The sequence below is a fragment of the Penicillium hordei genome (genome assembly GCF_028827395.1).
Source record: "Penicillium hordei strain IBT 12815 chromosome Unknown utg000003l_segment0_segment0, whole genome shotgun sequence".
Classification (NCBI taxonomy): Eukaryota; Fungi; Ascomycota; class Eurotiomycetes; order Eurotiales; family Aspergillaceae; genus Penicillium; species Penicillium hordei.
Window position 1 is genome coordinate 4,368,366 of NW_026623144.1, and position 17,688 is coordinate 4,386,053.

At 48.2% G+C, this 17,688-nt stretch overlaps 6 protein-coding genes across 6 annotated transcripts; 4 read left to right on the forward strand and 2 right to left on the reverse strand.

Annotated features, from left to right (window-relative positions):
* Positions 1-93: 93 nt before the first annotated feature.
* On the reverse strand, positions 94-1,187 carry gliT (thioredoxin reductase gliT; the record flags this gene model as incomplete). The annotated part of the gene is made up of 3 exons (XM_056897930.1): positions 94-354; positions 412-718; positions 796-1,187. The coding sequence occupies 3 exons, from the start codon at positions 1,185-1,187 to the stop codon at positions 94-96; spliced, it is 960 nt and encodes a 319-aa protein (XP_056753715.1).
* A 1,992-nt stretch (positions 1,188-3,179) lies between these two features.
* gliG (glutathione S-transferase gliG) lies at positions 3,180-4,097 on the forward strand (the record flags this gene model as incomplete). Its single annotated transcript, XM_056897931.1, has 4 exons — positions 3,180-3,255; positions 3,312-3,618; positions 3,682-3,765; positions 3,842-4,097. 4 exons carry the CDS (start codon positions 3,180-3,182, stop codon positions 4,095-4,097), a joined length of 723 nt encoding a protein of 240 aa, XP_056753716.1.
* A 797-nt stretch (positions 4,098-4,894) lies between these two features.
* Positions 4,895-6,585, forward strand: gliF (cytochrome P450 monooxygenase gliF; the record flags this gene model as incomplete). Its single annotated transcript, XM_056897932.1, has 4 exons — positions 4,895-5,086; positions 5,144-5,253; positions 5,321-6,093; positions 6,167-6,585. 4 exons carry the CDS (start codon positions 4,895-4,897, stop codon positions 6,583-6,585), a joined length of 1,494 nt encoding a protein of 497 aa, XP_056753717.1.
* Positions 6,586-7,881: 1,296 nt separating this feature from the next.
* Positions 7,882-8,498, forward strand: N7537_006876 (SRPBCC family protein; the record flags this gene model as incomplete). Its single annotated transcript, XM_056897933.1, has 2 exons — positions 7,882-8,157; positions 8,247-8,498. The coding sequence occupies 2 exons, from the start codon at positions 7,882-7,884 to the stop codon at positions 8,496-8,498; spliced, it is 528 nt and encodes a 175-aa protein (XP_056753718.1).
* A 1,172-nt stretch (positions 8,499-9,670) lies between these two features.
* On the forward strand, positions 9,671-14,429 carry gliP (nonribosomal peptide synthetase gliP; the record flags this gene model as incomplete). Its single annotated transcript, XM_056897934.1, has 2 exons — positions 9,671-12,055; positions 12,111-14,429. 2 exons carry the CDS (start codon positions 9,671-9,673, stop codon positions 14,427-14,429), a joined length of 4,704 nt encoding a protein of 1,567 aa, XP_056753719.1.
* Positions 14,430-14,485: 56 nt separating this feature from the next.
* N7537_006878 (Zn(II)2Cys6 transcription factor domain-containing protein) lies at positions 14,486-16,296 on the reverse strand (the record flags this gene model as incomplete). The annotated part of the gene is made up of 4 exons (XM_056897935.1): positions 14,486-14,506; positions 14,933-15,994; positions 16,068-16,170; positions 16,268-16,296. The coding sequence occupies 4 exons, from the start codon at positions 16,294-16,296 to the stop codon at positions 14,486-14,488; spliced, it is 1,215 nt and encodes a 404-aa protein (XP_056753720.1).
* Positions 16,297-17,688: the final 1,392 nt, after the last annotated feature.

Below are 17,688 nucleotides of genomic sequence, written 5' to 3' on the forward strand. Positions count from 1 at the left end.
TTGTAGGAAGGAAATATTCTGATAAAATCGGGCTTAGCGACCCTTGCATGCTCCAAAGTCTATTTACATCATAGATCGTATCTCCAACAGATCTCAAGAATCCTCTGTAATTTTCGGCTCTGCCGAGTACAGCTCCGCTTGCAACTGTCCAGCCAATCCTCCCGCCACTAACGTCCCCGACGACATGGCCATTACGACTGCCTTCATTGGCCCGGCGCAGTCACCCGCCGCAAACACGCCCGGGACGGAGGTACTATAGAACGGCTCTGTTGTCTTGATATCGCCATCAGACGTGAGGTGCAATCCTAGTTGTTCCGCGAACGGGCCATTGATTTCCGTCTTGGGTTTGTGGGCCTATAGGTGGTCAGTGTTCACCACGCTTCATTGCAGTTAGGGGTGGGGTATTCTCACTAGGAATCCCTCCATCCTTTGGGTACCATCCTCAAATCCTACCTCCACGTCCGATGGACCCGGTCCCTTGACCAGGCGAGCGATAGGCCTACTATCGACCTTAATACCTGAATCACCGCTGGCTTTCTCTAGTGCCTGAGTGAGCTCTTGCGCGCCGTGCGTATAGATTGTGACGATTGTGGCGAACCGCCGGGCCATACGTGCGACGTGCATCGCCGGCATACTATTTGCCAGATCGCCGATAGCGAGCACGCCGGCAGATTCGCGGCCTCGTTCTTCAAATCCGTGGCAGAAGAGACAGTGGAATCTAGTATGCCGTGTAGTGTAAGCTGTAGCAACAGCAAACTAAAAAGAAACGAAAAGGAAATAACACGGGATGCTTACATTCCTAGCGCCCAGCAATCTCCATATCCCGGGATATCTAGGAAAATATCGCGAACTCCATTGGCGAGCACCAACTTCTTCCCTATCCATACCCGATCTTGGGAGTCGACAGCATTGAAGCCTCCTTCGGTATTCCGTGCGACCTTCTTGATCTCGACATTCTCAAATTGGATCGTGTCGTAACGCGATAAAATACGCTCTCTAGCGGCCTGGCGAAACTCTTCCGGCGGCTTGTGATCCCACGTAGCGACGTTATGCATATGGCTCGTGAGGGAGTTGCGATAGACCCCAGAATCGAATACGATAGCTCGATGAAGTTGACGCGCGAGGCCAGTGGCGACCGATAGCCCGGCCGGGCCTCCACCAATGATGAGGGCGTCGAAGATGGTCATGGTTGATTTGTGATCGTGATCGAAAATTTGAAAATTAATGTGAGTTATGACACTTCACGGGCCTTCTTTTGTATATTTAAAAATGCCATTTCTCTGAACCCAATGGCAAAACAAAGAACTAAAAGTGGAGACTTCGGTGGCATATCATCTACGGGCCGTTTGGGGGCATTCCGGACTAAGAACGGACTCCGAGCATACTTCGGTGATCCACATCAAATAACAAACCATACGAAAGTAGCAGGGGTCTGGGTCCCACCACACCACTAAGTGTCCGAACATGTCGTCCAGTGGATGTTTGATCCCCGTATTTAACCGTCAATCTTATTGACTCGATATAGCTCGCTTTACATACGTATCGCATTTACTATATGTATCGGACTGCGCAGCTCGCTTACCGAATACATTAACTAGCATAATACAAACAGAACGAAAGAAATTGTAAAGAAAGTCAATTCACCCGCAGATGATCAATCCCGTATTCCCCGCGGGCGCAGAGTGGTCTCTTCTCTCTACAATGCTGCACCTTTCGCTTATCCCTTTCTCTAACTTCCCTCCTCTCGCATTAGCTTCCCCGGGTCACCAAATCCCTATATCACTGGGACTTCTAGATCTGCATCCTACATTCTGCGTCATGCAAGTAGGTTATACACAAACAGGTTCGGATCACGACACTATGCTTCGTTGTCCTCGTCGTTATTGTCGTTAGCATTAGGCGATCGGAGTGGGCGTTGGTGTAAGGTGACGTTAGTAGACCTAGTGCCTAGCCACTATGCTGTGCTTCCTCTTTCCCTAGCACTCGCAGTATCTTGAATTGATTGTGCTTTTAAATTCTCGTCCCCCCCCTGCTCCCTACCTATACTACAACAAAGCCCATAGGCGGGCGCGTTGGCTAGGCAGATTGGCCTTACGTATAATTGGGAAAGCCCACGATAGGCGGGGGCGCTAACTAACGTATTTCACAAGCGAGTGGCCACCACAAGCGAGCGGCCACCTCGAAAACACATAGTAGATGCGATATTTTACAACATTATATCTTAGCAGCCACGTTATTATTTGATTTTATTGTTATTCGATAGCAATCGATAAGACTTATTAATACTTTATATCAATTTTAGAGAAAGCCTAATACTATATTATCGCTATTTCAAAAAATACCGAAAATTATAATATAAACAGCTAGAAACATATATATCTCAATCATTAAGTCGTATATACTCCTAAAAGTCCGTAAAGAGGCTATATATCACCTAAAAATCATTAAACTATTAGGAAATTTCTATATAGAGTACCGTCGTTAAGATATAATGTTGTAAAATATCACATTTACTATGGTGTTTTGGGGTGGCCACTCGGTGGTGAAATACGTTAGTTAACTAGTTAGGGTTATTAGAGTATATTTATAGTAGTTTTATATGATTGCCCTCTTTCTTTAGTATATATATATTCTCAGTACTATAGTAATCCTAAGGCGTCTACTATCTAGCCTTTACTACTAGGTTTCTAGCTTAATCAGCTCGCCTAGATGAATTTCAATATCCCCACAGGAATCACCCCACGAGCAGCTGTTTTATCTCACTAGTTCTTTCACCATACTCTCCATTGGCTCCGGTATGAGCGTCATTGTCTTGGTGTCCACCTTGTGAGCCACCACTCCCCACCCACCACTCCCCACGTCGGTTTCCTCACATTTGCTACCGGGCCGAAAGCTTTTAGCCAGCCGTCTTCATGATTCCGTAGCACCTCTGCACCCGAGGCACTATTCGTAGCCATCTTGATATCCCCGGATGGGATAATTCTAGCTGCTAGGAAGTGGCACCCGCCACCGAGGGGAGCACTAAGTCCTTTTCCGTGCGGCCTGCTCACGGGTCCTCTCGGCCTGCTCCACGATCTCTCTCCGTGTTTTCCAAATATTTAACCGTGGATCGACACTTGAACGGCAATATGAGAGACCAGAGAATCCACATCTGCTATCTAGACCTACGCAGACCCATTATGGCACAGAACAACGAGTACGTCGCTCATGGGGACCTTGAATACGATGGGCGAGTCATTCTGTACATCATCAAAGGTAGGCTATAACAAACGTTTCCCATTCCTCATTTATTCCGATCTAATGCTATGCAGCCGACGAGACATCATACATCAACTACATCAAGCCGATCATTTTGGCAAAGGAGCTGGTGATTCCCCACGTGCTTTCCGTGATCGACACCAAATCGCAATGGTACTACCAGATCCACCCCGAGCGATACGTGCCCGCACTCAAAGACCGTGATCCGAAGACTGAGCAGGATGTGGTCGTCTTTGAAGGGACAGCCTGCGTCCAATATCTGGCCGACCGATTTGACTTAGACGGACAGTGGATTGGACAAACAGCATGGGAAAAGGGGCAGGTTTTGTCCTGGACAGCCTACCAGACGGCTGGGTTAGGGTAATATCCATCCTTGATATATCATGTTGTTATCAGATGGATGGACCCTAACAACTCACACAGAGCAACAGCAAAGTACTGGCTGTATTTCCTCCGGGGATATCCCAATCGCAAAGAGCCCGTTCAGTTGCCCCGGGCTATTGAAAAGTAAGTACCATCGCAACCGCAAAGGTAGGAAGGCTCGGGCAAGCAAGGTATCTGACTAATCCCGTGTATCTCGCAGATTGCACAGCAATTGTCTCCAGCAGTGGAATATCCTCGAGAAGAGACTTTCGCTTCCCGAGCAGAACTACATTGCACTCCCAGATCGCCCGACATTAGCCGACTTGTCGTATCTTCCGTTCGCCATGCCGTGGATGTTTACGTTTATGGGAGTGGAAATACAAGACTGGCCTCATGTCGAGGCGTGGAGTGACCGAATGCTAGCACGACCAGCAGTTCAAGAGGTCTTGAAAGCAGCGCCGACATATGGACATTGAATTATTTACTGTATGGCCTATTGCATTTTGTTACTTGGGACAAATCCTTGGAGGTGGACTAAATCCACTGTTGCTTGGGCGCATAAGCTATCGATTGTTCAAATCGTCAAATTATTGGCCGTAACAGTATGCTTCGCGGAAAGTATCCAATCTTGTATTATTGTAATAGCTAAAACCGGGGGCTCTATATGGAAAGTCCCTATCAGGATCAGTTGGGGCAATACCTACTTGTGCTTGATCCCAGTGCCCACTACAGTGTTTCTATGCACTGTGTTAATATATTCCATGATCGACCAGATCTTTCTGTTTGTATACGAATTATTGATAAATATGGTATTTGAATCTCGTGGAGGAGTCCTTTATACTTTAAAAGAAAAATGGTTAAGATTTGTAGAATTTTTACCTGCCTACTTTCATCAGTGTGTTTCACAAAAGCCCTCCGAAGACCTGTGATAGGAGTCATATATATTTACTCGAAGTTTAAATAATAAGAGGAGAAATATCCAAAGAGGTATCTATACCTAGGTATCACCTACGATAAATTGCTACACGCTATGTCAGACAACGTTCGCATCCCTATTGAGCACGTCTTCCTCGGACCTCTATTAAAAGCTTATAATGACCCGATAACGGACCGATATAGAACACCGCAGGAAAGATCGAAAACAATTATAGACCAGTACCCACTTAGCCTAAATATGTAGGCAGGGAGCGGCAAGGTTGAAAATCAGAAGTGAGGAACAAAAAGTCACAAGTCACTTGTAACCTGTCGTTCCGTATACATCATCAACATGACAATGTCAGAACTACTATTGGAACCAGAGTTGTCCTGGGTGCGCCCAGCTCATGTTGGGCTCTTCGTTGTCTTCTCCTTCTCCGTTTATCTTGCAGTCTCGTTGGTGCAGCGAAGTCATCCGGCCAAACTCGATCTCCCTATATTTGAAGTCCAGAATGAAGTGGTCAAAACCATTGAAGAAGCCCATAAAAAGGTGTGTCTATGACTGGACCATAACAGACATCATAACATTGCTAATGAGGTAGCTCAGTATCCAGATTCGCCCTTTGTGCTTTCGCTGGTGGGGATGGAGATGGTCATCCTACCCCGATCCAGCATCGATCTCATAAAGTCGCTCCCTGAGACACATGTCTCCATCAAGTAAGTAATAATAGTATTCAAAAGGACAATTGATTGAGAGGATAGTAATGACAATATACAACGTCAGGAAGCACCATCACGATGTTTTTCTCGGTGAATATACCTACATGGGTACGAAAACGGAAGAGTTCGATGCCGCCATGCGCCACGACCTCACTCGCAACACACCCACGGTTCTCGCCTCCTTCAATGCAGAGGTCCACCACGCAATCGACGAGAATGTTGGTTCTTGTCAGAACTGGACGCCATTAAAGCCCCGTGCAGCCATGTGTCGGGTCGCCTCCTTGATGTCCGGTCGCGCCTTTGTCGGGGTGCCTCTGAGTCACGACGAGGAATGGGTCGAGGCGACAGTCAACTACACGGGTAATGTTACCCAGGCCTGGCTGCACTTGCGCACATTAAACCGGTTTGTCCGACCATTTGTAGCTCCATTTCTGCCACAGGTTAAAGCACTCATGCGTATGCGCGAGATGACATCGAGAAAGATGGCGCCGCTGCTAGAGGAAATAGCACGAGGCGACGATAAGGGCGAACCTTCAGACACCCAAGGAGGCGATATGATTCGATGGTTCCAAGGGCGATATGACACCAAAGCATCTGCACGTGAGCTGGCGAGAGATCAGCTCCTGGCGACCTTTGCGTCTATTTACAACCTCTCCAACGCATTGACCTATTTGATGTTCGACCTTGCGAGTTACCCGGAATGCATCGAACCGCTGCGACGGGAGCTAGACGAGGTTCTTGGTGACCAAGAGACTATCGACAAAGACCACCTGCAGCGACTGAAAAAGCTGGACAGTTTTGTGCGAGAATCTCAACGCCATAGTCCGCCATCGCTAGGTCTGTTAGCCTCCACCCTTATAGAATGCCTAGTTATGATCTCTCATCTATTACATACTAATCAGAACAACAGCCAACATGCCCAGAGTTGTCACCCACCCCGATGGACTCCGCCTACCAACAGGCCAGTATCTACCCCAAGGGACGCGAATCATGGTGCGCGCCCACACACTCAACATGGACCCTGAATTATACCCGGATCCCACGCGGTTCGATGCATTTCGGTTCTCCCGGCTGCGCGAGGCTCCCGGTAGCGAATTCAAGTATCAACATGTTACAACTGGAACCGACAATATCAACTTTGGACATGGCGTTTGGGCCTGCCCAGGACGCTTCTTCGCCAGTAGCCAGATGAAAGTAGTAATGGCGCACATTCTCCGCAACTACGACATCAAACTTCCAGAAGGGCAGCCGAGGCCGAAGCAGCAGCATTACGGACTCGCCATTCTGCCGGATGCGACGGCCGAAGTCGTTTTGAAATCACGAGTATAGATTGGGTGGTGTGCATATTCCACTCACAACTAGACCTCGACAACGGTAATCGATCTCCCGTGTGGACAAGCACATGGACAGCCCATGGGCAAGTGGTAAGCACGTTGTCACAGCTGCCTCTAGGTACACAAAGCCCTAGGCTTATAATAGTGTGACTCGAATGGATACATATCTTACTATCAAACTGTAAACATACTTTTTTCGAACCTGTACTCTCAACATCTCATAACCCAGTTTCAATCCACAAAAACATGCACACCAATGAATTTCGAATACTTGTCTTGTGTACTTGTCAACCTGTATAATCCAGACAGGATTTGAGTCCGCTCCCCTACCTAGGTGCCTAAGTAGCTAGGTAAACCTGAGTGAGTCCAAATGAGCATTTAACCACTTGGCTGAAAAATTGTTACAACAACTGGAACGTCCGAGTATCGTCCGAGAGTTATATATATTTTAAAGTAGCTACAGTCAAACCCCGTTACAATAGACCCCATCTTTTTTATAAATCTCGATCAGCTCCCAGATCAGACTGTAGGTCCCACCAACAGTAACTACGTACATACACTGCTCGAATCCTCCTTCCCACTCCCATAGTAAAGAGCGACAAGGCTGCCTAATTAGGCTTAATGCCCCTTGTTTGTACAAAGTTTCGAAAGTTTTTGGGTCTACCGCCCGCGTGACCTCTGCTATTCTATTATTCTATTGGCTTAACCTAAGCTTCCGTCTTTTGAGTTTGGATTCTGACGGTTTTAAACAAAACCTTCTAAGGGTCGAAAAACATTACATAACACAGAATCCCAAGACCCTCACCACTTTAGAAAATGTGGGAAATATAATACAGTCATTCTTACCACTAGACCATACCAAAAACCTCGGTTCTTATTTAGGGCCTATATTCTTAGTTCGACAGAAAACCACTTTCGAAGGATTTGCTCTCCGATGATCCTTCAATTTTAACCGGGTTTGACAGTATGCACTTTTCTGTACTGCCAAACTAATGTTACAATAGTATATCCCAACTATGTATTCAACCTTGGTGTCCGAAATTAGGCAATGAAAAATCGGCGGTCAGGGGTCATACCATGGGAAAATCCGAGGCGCACCGGACGTGGGGCTATAGAGACAACGGGCCGTTCCGGACACCGCATTAGTACCGAATGGTATACATATTCATTCCCTTAGAAGAATGACCGACATAGAACATGGGGTATTTATGACTCTCAGTTGTTCAGGCTTAAGGATCATTTTGTTTCCGAATCCACATCAATTTCTTCCATTATTTTCTCAGCGGCAACGATGGCTGAATCAACATTTACTTTCAATGTGGCCTACACAGTTCCCGTGAATGGCCAGGGGATGACTCCAACTCTTACGTATGGAGAATTCTGGAAGGGCTTACGTCGCGGCGGCCGCAATCCGCACGATTTCGCCGACTATGTCGCTAGCACTGAAGTGCACGCGGACCAAACGGCCACCGAGTTCAAACGGAGTTTAACGCTGGCCGATGGAGCTGTGCACAGTACGCGGGGGACAGTTCTGCACCAGGATGTTCGTATTGCAGAGGGACTTCATGTTCGTACTAGTGCCTCCCTCCCCTTTCATTAGCGTTTTCCTCCGTGGGTTGTGGGCCGCCGAAACCTCTGACTAACCGATTGTCGCAGGTTGAGGCCACCACCACGGATAGCGGTTCTAAGAGCACAATGTTGTTGTCTTACGGTGGGGCCCCAGGCGAAGGGGAGGTGGCATTGTTCCTGACAGCTATGTACGAGCTACGAGTGGATGGAGTGATCCCAGGCAGTCCCGAGGCAAATGCCATCGAAACCAACTATGCACAGTTGGCTAAGGGCGCGGCGATTACAGCGGTGGAGAAGATCCGCTTGTGGAAGGTGGAAGGTCGCCTGCATGCTCCGTAGCGAACAAGATATACGCCTGTTCTAGACTTCAAGGGGGTTATTAGTGATTTACATCTATTGCGGGATGAGAGTGAAATTAGGAATCTCACGCAGGATTGTTCCACTGTTGTATTTTTGTAATTGATACTTGTACGATGAAAAATTTATTGTTACTAAAATATTGGTTGCGATTATACATAGGATAATGGATATATTAAAATCAGACGAGACGGACGCTAAGATTCTTATTTATATAGTCGGAGAGCTGTGGTTCTTGAACCGAAACGATGTATCAGAGCCGGCAGCTCTCTTCGAAAGAAAATTTTAATGGTGATGTCTAAACCTCTGGTCACAGAGTGAGATGGTTTCTGTTTTTGCCTGTTTTCTTTTTCAGCCAACACTGTTCCATCAATTAATCAGATATTCGTATGAGATTATCTACATACGCGATGTAGTTCAGTAACAGGACCCGACTCTGCATCCTTTTGTTATTCAACGATCTTTTAATCCTAGCCCCTGGTAGATCGAATACTTGCAAATATGTTGTCTTTATATTTGGTAGGAGCAAGGTATCCAAGGCTATTTCTCATTGTCAATTTTATGTTGAGTTGTAAAGGACTTAACGGGCTAGGCTAGATATATGGTTCGCATCTGATGTGTTGCTTAGATGCAGCTTTTAATACCTCTCTTTGCCCCTTTTGCGATCCTTTGGGAATTTGCTGCCTTCATCCATTTGTCCCCTTGTCTCTATGAAGTTACTTAGAGAGCTTTATGGAGATACTTAGATCATCTTCAGCAAATATCATTACTTCTGTTGATCACATATTATTTCGTTAGCCACTTAGAGTACGTGCATCAGTATTTCGCACCGGTGGCATGTGGTAAATACCCCGGTTACAGTGAGGCTGAATACAGGCCCCGATATCTCTACAAGATCTGAAACATAACCATATGGACACAGGGTCGGCCACCAAAATCGGCTGGTACCTATTCGGCCGCCGAATACCCGGCTGCATTACTCTAAAGGTTTACCCACGAGCTCTGTTTTGTGGATAGTGGAGAAATTGACCCTATTCTGACTTTCTACTATAATATATAATATCTAAAGCATTTCTCTTCCATACCGTGGACTCAAGGTGATATTTTCTGACACAGAAGAACCTCAAAGGGACCATATCAAGAAACTCGGCAGCATGATACCCCCACAGACGGTTGTGCTGCAACTAATCTCGGGTTTGCTACATATTCCTATTACGGAGCTCAACCATAACTGCAGCTTTGTGGCTCAGGGTGGAAACTCATTAGATGCAGTGAGCCTCTCTCAAGCCTGCAAACAGTCGGGTATTCTCCTCACGGTCCAAGATATCCTAAGGGCCTTTTCAGTGGCCGACATTGTCGACGCAGCCTCCTTACAGCTGACGGATGATTCGATCAACAATAAATCAACCGCGTACATTGGTTTCAACTCCAGAGATTCACAATCAATACAACGACCAGAACGATACCCTGTCACCGACATGCAACTGACTTTCATCAATGGAAGTGAAGCGCGTCCGGGAACGAATATCATTCGGCATCAACAACCATGTGCTCCAGAGCGAATATCCGTTCTCAAGCAGGCCTGGAAGAAAGTGCTAGAGGCGGAGCCAATTTTCCGCACCAAATTCGAACTCAAGGATGGGGTAGGCTATCTCGTCGAGATTGAAAGACCTACCTTTGAGTGGGAGGAGGTTATCGCCAACTCCGAAGAAGAGTACCAGGCTATCCTCGAGGAACTACCCACGATGACTGAGATCGGCTTTCGCTTCAAGGTAGTCATTCAACAGTCCCTCAACTCCCAACCCACAGTAGCATGTGTCATGTGGTCTGTCCACCACGCCCTGGTGGACGGATTTTCGATGCAAATTCTATTGGAGCGGGTCGAAAACGTCGGTCGAGGGCACTTGGCCCAACCTGGCCCCTCGTTCGCATTACTATCAACTCAGCTTCGACAGCTACAACATACATTAAAAGCAGAGGGGCGCGAGTTTTGGGAGGAACAGACAGCCCGTTTTCCGGCTGCTGCAGGGGAAATCCTCTTACCTCCGCCGAGCGAGACATCCGGGAACACTCGTTCGCTTCTTCACAGCGTCACACCCGATATATCACAGTCTCGGTTACAGGCTTACGCCAAAGAGCTCGCAGTGACGCCCGCGTCAATCTACATGGCAGCGTGGGCATTGGTCCTGTCTCAGTTCAGCGATTCAGACACGGTGGTATTTGGCACAGTCATCTCAGGACGTAACTTGGATATTCCGGGCGTTCTCGAAACCGTAGGACCGCTGGTTAACACGCTGCCATTACATGTCTCATTGGAGGATCAGATGATGAGCTCTAAACTTTTAGGGGAAGTTTTCTCCCAGCTCCTCGAACTGGCCTCCTTTCACTGGACGACACCAGAACACGGCTACCGCCGTGAATTCTCGTCGGCCGTGGCAATGCAATATGAGACCGCCATGAGGGGGGACCTCGTCGGCTCGTGCCCAAATCAAACGACCCGGACCCTGATCAATAGCGATATTCCGTTGAGTATCATGGTGGCACCGGATGGAGAGCTTCATATGCATTACCTTAGCACTCACTTCAATGTTGAACAAGTAGAACTTCTGGGACAACAATATGCTAAATCCCTAAGTGCTCTCTGTCGGCCCTCATACACAGTTCAAATGTGTCGAGAGGACCTCATGGGAACATCATTCCGCCAACGTCTGATGGACTATGGGAATTGCTATTCTGGGCTGACGACCGAAACGTCGATCGACGACGATCTGGTCACATTGTTTGAACGTGCAGTGACAAACGATCCGACCACAATGGCATTAGAGCACACCGGATATTCGATGTCTTATCGGGAACTCGATGAGAAAAGTAGCCGGCTGTCCCGGTATCTCAAAGACACCATCCATATCTGTGAGGGAGAGATTATATGTGTGCATGCCGACCAATCTATGAACTGGATCGTGGCGATCTACGCAATTCTAAAGGCGAATGGGATTTACTGCCCTTTGAACCAGAACCTAACACCTGAACTACGGTGCTCGATGTTTGAATCATCCACCAGTCGGTTCTTTATCGTCCCAGACGTGTCCGATGCCGTTGCCAAGCCTCCCACCTGCGAGGCGCTTATCACGGTACAAGAGATTCTTACTTCAACAGAATTCACTCACGATGCCATTGAATCATCATGGAGGGTGCCGCGCGCGAACCCTACTCCCGCAGCAGCAGCATACCTGTGCTTTACTTCAGGTTCCACGGGAAAGCCAAAAGGCGTCATATGCACTCACCGCGGTCTCGTTGCCTTCCAGCGAGACTGTGAAGTGCGATTGTTCGCCGGGCCTGGTAAGAGGATTGCCCAGCTCATGTCGGTATCATTTGACGGATCCATTCACGAGCTCTTCTCGGCTCTCAGTTATGGTGCTACACTGGTACTTCCTGATTCCACGGGGCCTTTTGACCATCTAAAGCGGGTGGACTCGGCGATTTTGACTCCATCTGTCGCCAAGGTCCTTAGGCCTTGCGACTTTCCAGCACTCACTAATGTGAGTGTCTTATTCGACCTCCCCCTGCTACATGCTGCTAACCGAACATATCAAGGTGTATTTAGTTGGTGAACCGGTACCCCAACAGGTCAACGATTCCTGGGCAGCATCCAAACAACTATACAACATGTACGGTCCAACCGAAGCCACTTGTGGGGCGACTATAACTAGACTTGTGTCTAAGAAGCCACCAACCATAGGACGTCCCAATCCGACGACGCGAATCTATATCCTCAACAGAAAGCGGCAGATGGTTCTGCCCGGTGTGATTGGAGAGATTTACCTAGCTGGGGTCCAAGTGTCCAATGGCTATCTCAACAGGCCAGACGCAACGCGCGAGCGATTCTTCGAGGACAAGATTTGTGCCGGCCTACGAGAACGCATGTATGCCACTGGGGATCTGGGATACTGGAACCAGGCGGGCGATCTGGTCTGTCTGGGCCGAAATGACCGACAGATCAAGCTGCGTGGGTTCCGTCTAGATCTTGACGACCTCGAAACCCGCATCGCGAGATTGCCCGGAGTGACTGCAGCGGCGGTCGTACGCCAGAACGATCATCTCGTCGCTATGTTGCAGCCCAGCAGTCTGTGTATGACTGCAATCCGGCCACAACTGGCCGGAATTCTTCCAGTTCACGCGACCCCGAAGTACATCCTCCCGGTTGATCAATTCCCACTCACTGCGGTGGGCAAGCGCGATTATCGACAGATTCTGGCGATGGTCCATGGCGCCAAGACTCCCACCTCAGAGAAATTGACAACCTGTGAGTACAAGATTGCCTGCGTCTGGGCTGAACTGTTGGAGATCCCCAGCCTGGTCAGTATCTCGTCAGAGTCCGGCTTCATCGAATTGGGTGGACATTCTATCCTACAGCTGCGCTTAGCCAGCCGATTGAGTAGTGTCTTCGGCTTCGCTGTCTCTCCTCGACTAGTTATCGAAGCTGGTACTTTACATGATCTAGCACATGAGGTTGAGAAGTTATCCCTTAATAGGAAGCCGGGTAAGGTGGAAGAAAATGGCCTTGTCAGGCAAAAGATAAAGAACACAATCAGCTGTCACCGGCTTTCTCCAATGGAGACAGAATGGCTTACCAAGTACGTTCTGGATTGCGGCACCTCAGCGTTCACTGTATCGTTGGCCTTCGAGGTAAAGACCCCCAAAAGGCGGATGCAGTTGATCAAGGCCTGGGATCAGGTTTTGGCGCGACATGAAATCCTGCGCTCGCGGTACGTCCAGCGCCTACCAGGATGCTTCCACCGGAAGACCTTTGAACATCATCCCCAAGTGCAGCTCGTCCGATCACTGAACCTCTGGAAGGAAGTGAATCGGCCGTTCCGCCTAGATATGGAATATCCGGTTCGAGTCCTATCCTCGCCCGATATTATTGTGATCACCGCAACTCATACCATCTGTGATCTCACCACAATGCAGCTACTGCTAAATGAAGTGACAAGCATCTGTGAGGGGAAGCCCGCACTATCGATAGATCGATCCTATATCGACTCTGATCTCTGGTCTCAGGTCGGGTCGCAGGAAGATATGGAATTTTGGGCCGAATACCTTGCTGACATTCCGCCACCTGAGTTTCCCCTCCTGCCAAAATTTCCATTGAATCGAGTCAACTATCATGGTACTAGTTACATTGCGCGGATGCCACCGGGAATGGCCCAGAATATGAGCGATTTCACAAACCGGAACAGTATCACATCCCATCAATTATCCCTAGCCGCAGTGGCACTTGCTCTTCAGCCAGACTCAGATACCATTGATGTTCTTTTGGGTGCTCCGCATCTAAACCGCCCATCCGTGAGCGATATGGAAACCGTCGGATTGTTCCTCGAACCTTTGGGAGTCCGCATACAGTCCCCGAGCGAAACAATGGCAATGTCAACGAAATCATTCCTAGAGGGCGTTCAACGGTCGAGCCAAGCGGTGCTAGCTCATGCTGTGCCCTGGACACAGCTATGGCGTCACTTTGACAGCACGGCTGAGTTTCCAAATCATCCACTATTCGACGTGATGGTGTCCTTCCACGGCCATCAGAATTCCTTAGAGCTCCCCCTCGATGGAACCCAACCACTATATACCTGGGCTCAGGGCTCCAAATTTAAGCTCATGTTTGAATTCTCAGCGATTTCAGCGGAGGAGCTTCTCCTCCGAATGGAGTACGACCACGCGTTGTTTTCATACGAAGATATTAACCGAACGCAATTCTTGGTTAGAACCGCACTGGATCTGCTGATACGGGAAAGCGAATGGGGGGAGATCAAAGCGGGATTGAAAAGAGCGATGGACGCCACGCCTGATACATCGGGACAATTGGACCCGGGGACTGTTTTCGGAATGAAGATCGAGGAACTTTGCAATGCATGAAGGCTGTGTACCAGAAATCCTTGATCAAGCAACCCGAGAATAAACAATCCCTCATATTAGACATCCGAATACCGTGTCTAAATTGGTTATATAAAAGTATCATTAATTCAAGCTAAATCAAAGATATGAAGCGAAAAGAGTGAAAAGATAAAGCGGATGTGGAAGAAGGTGTTGATTGAAATTAGGAAGCATAGAAGGGCTAAGAAAGGTTCTTGAATTTGATTTTCTTTCGTATATGAATGGTGTAAGAACAATATATGGTATAGATGACCAATATTGAAGACTCTCAACAAAAATGACAAAATCCGCTATTTCAACAATCTCTGCGGACATCGATGACTAACTGTAATATACAGTGGACTTTTGTATGGTATGCCTGGTACTCAATGTCACATGTTGTTCCGGGTATTACACCTGGTTCTACCATATATTCGGACTTAGTATTCGACATTTTCCCCAGAAAGTCAGAAGCCACGACTCTGGCTTTGTCATTCGTTCTCTACCATGGAACTCAGATTTTCAGTCCGTTGCTCCAACTCTTGAAGCCACCTTTTCAATTTGTCCTGGACAGATCCCCGCCTCTGTGTGATTGCCCTCGACAGGCGACGAATCATCTCGGTGTTGAGACGGAGTTCCTTGGATACCACCCGGGTTCGTATGGCCTTCTGTTCCTCGGGATCAATCAAAAACGTCCCAAATCCCACACAAGGCATGGTATATTGGTCATAGGATTTGGATCGGACGATGATTTCGAAGACAGTGAAAATATTCTCTGCCGCAGCCGTCAGGAGCAAAGAGGAAGTGGAGCTCAGCGTTGGTCCGTCGAGCACAATTAGCTCGTTGATCTTGTTGGTTGCCTCCCGGTTAGTCGCTAACATTTCGTCCACCGCATGCGGGCCCTCCCGCTGCCGGGCTTCAAGACAAGTTACAAGTTCCACACAGGCGGCGATACCAGTATTTGCTGTTTTTCTTTCCCGATTATCGCAATGAGAAAATATGCCGCCCGTTTGGTCGCCCACAGACGCACTGGTCCCGCTGATATGACGTGACCACAACGGCGCAGGGTTGGCGGTGCTCTCGGCCGAGCCGGAAAAGTGGAATAGGTTTCCACTGTCCGACTGATGATGACTGGCCGTGGAGAACGGCGTGGTCAATTCTTCCGCGGTGCTCGGCCGGCATGGCACTACCGGACACTCGGATGTTTCTGGCGTGGGAAAGGGTGGGAACACATCAAGGACGTCGGACAACGTCTCGATCCGTTCCAATGGATGAGCAGCATCTGGTATTGGTGTTTCATGCCAAGGAAGAAAGGCATTGTCTTCAAAAGAGGAAATGCACCCCCTTCCTGGTGACGGCTCGTTGGGGTCGGCTAACCAGGGACTCATGGATTTCGTTGGACTCTCTCGTCGGTCCACTTCGCCGCCGGACGTTGGACAGCTGGGGTGGATTCGGTTGCGCTTTTTACGGGGTCCGCGCGTCTTGCCGACGAGCGAGACCATATAAACGCATTGATGACCAGACTCTCGACATCGGACACACCCACTCCTTTCGCCAGTGCAGCGAACCTGTGAAGGAGACTCTGTTAGGCCCCTATATACGTGCAGTAAGAGAGCTGGTGAGAAATCGAGAGAGACCAACTTTGGCGGCATGACAGGTGTTACAGGCACTCCTCCATCGAACCACTTTCTCCGGTGTAGGACTCTTATCCTTCTTTCCCTCGACGCCCACTACCACGCTGCTACTGGAGAGACAATTAGTTGAAAAGATTCATTTTCAATTTGGGTCCATCTAGATGGCTGGCACTTGGAGAATGCGGGGAAGGGAGAGGGTTGCGTTACGTTTTATCTGCTGTGTTCTCAAATGCCATAGTTGACTTAAATGTCGCAATTGCTGACGAGAACAATGAAACTTAAAGCTTTTTCTAGTTAGCCTCATCGTGGTCACGGTCCGTTAGAATATACCTCAAGGGGAAAAAAAACCGTCTCCCTCCCGTTATTCCGGGGGGCAGTGGGTCTGCATGCAATTAGATTGGACTATGCATGCATATTGGAACAGGGTTCTTCCAATGACAATACGAGGAAGCACCGATGGGTTGTAGATCTGTCTATTCTCTTCCTATAATGTGAACCTATCCATGTTTGCCTCATTATCACCCTTCAGATAAGCCCTTGATTGAAAGTTGTAATAGAAATGGAAAAAATGATAGTAATATATATCCCGGTCAGTTGACTACGTCTAAATACAGCTAGCATTGAATCGTATCCCTGAGACATACAACACAGTGCACGGATGCAGAGAAAGGCGCAACCTTGGAAGCCACGTCAAATTACGTCAGCACTAGTCCTGCATATGTCGGATCTTACCATTCTGGCCAGATATATATATAGGTAGAGCTGAAATAGGCTATTGAAAATTAACGGTTAGTCAATATCACGGCATCATCCGTGAATATTTGTCAAAATGCCACGCTAACCAACGCGCTAACCAACGCGCGGGGTCAGGTTTCGACTTTCCTATCAGCAGTCTCCAGATCAAAGCTAAATCACTCATATTGACTTGCTTAAAAGGTGAAACAATCCCGTTGGCAATTCCTTACAGCTCTATGGGCACGCTACCGTTGATATTAGGTATCTTCAAGGTCGCCGAATCTCCAAATTAACCTATCGTCCCCTGTGTCTCCTTGACGGATTGCGGCGAGCAATCACCGTTTTAAGGCATTGCCCGAAAATCCGACGGCACTACATGGGGGCGCAGATTCAGGGCCTCAGAGCCTCGACAAGTAGAGCAGAAGAGGGGATTCCGATCTACTTGTCTCGAAATACAATTGATCTCCTCGGTTGGCAAATCAGGCCTCACCTTGTAGGGTTACATGCATGAGTACTACATCATACTTTCGGGCGAAGCAGGGGTAATGGAAGCCTCGGTGCGAGCCACGCGACTAGAGCTAAGCCATGTGGTCTCTCCACATTGAGCCTTTTTATTTACGAGACAGGCACGTAAATGACTATATGTAGGAGAAAATCGGGGTTAGACTCGAACGGCAGTAGTGTAAAAGTGCACGTTCTCTGTATCTAGAAAGTCACTTGCCCGTCCTTATGATCTTCGTTCAAGGCTTTTCTTTTCGTTCGAAGCACTTGATAGTGGCCTTCGACTTCTTGTGCTCCTTTTTTACTATCTCACTGGCTCATATAATTGTCCCAAGTCTCCTGGGGTCTGGATTTGGTTGTTTTGGGCATTTCTTCACGAAGCTGCATTGTGT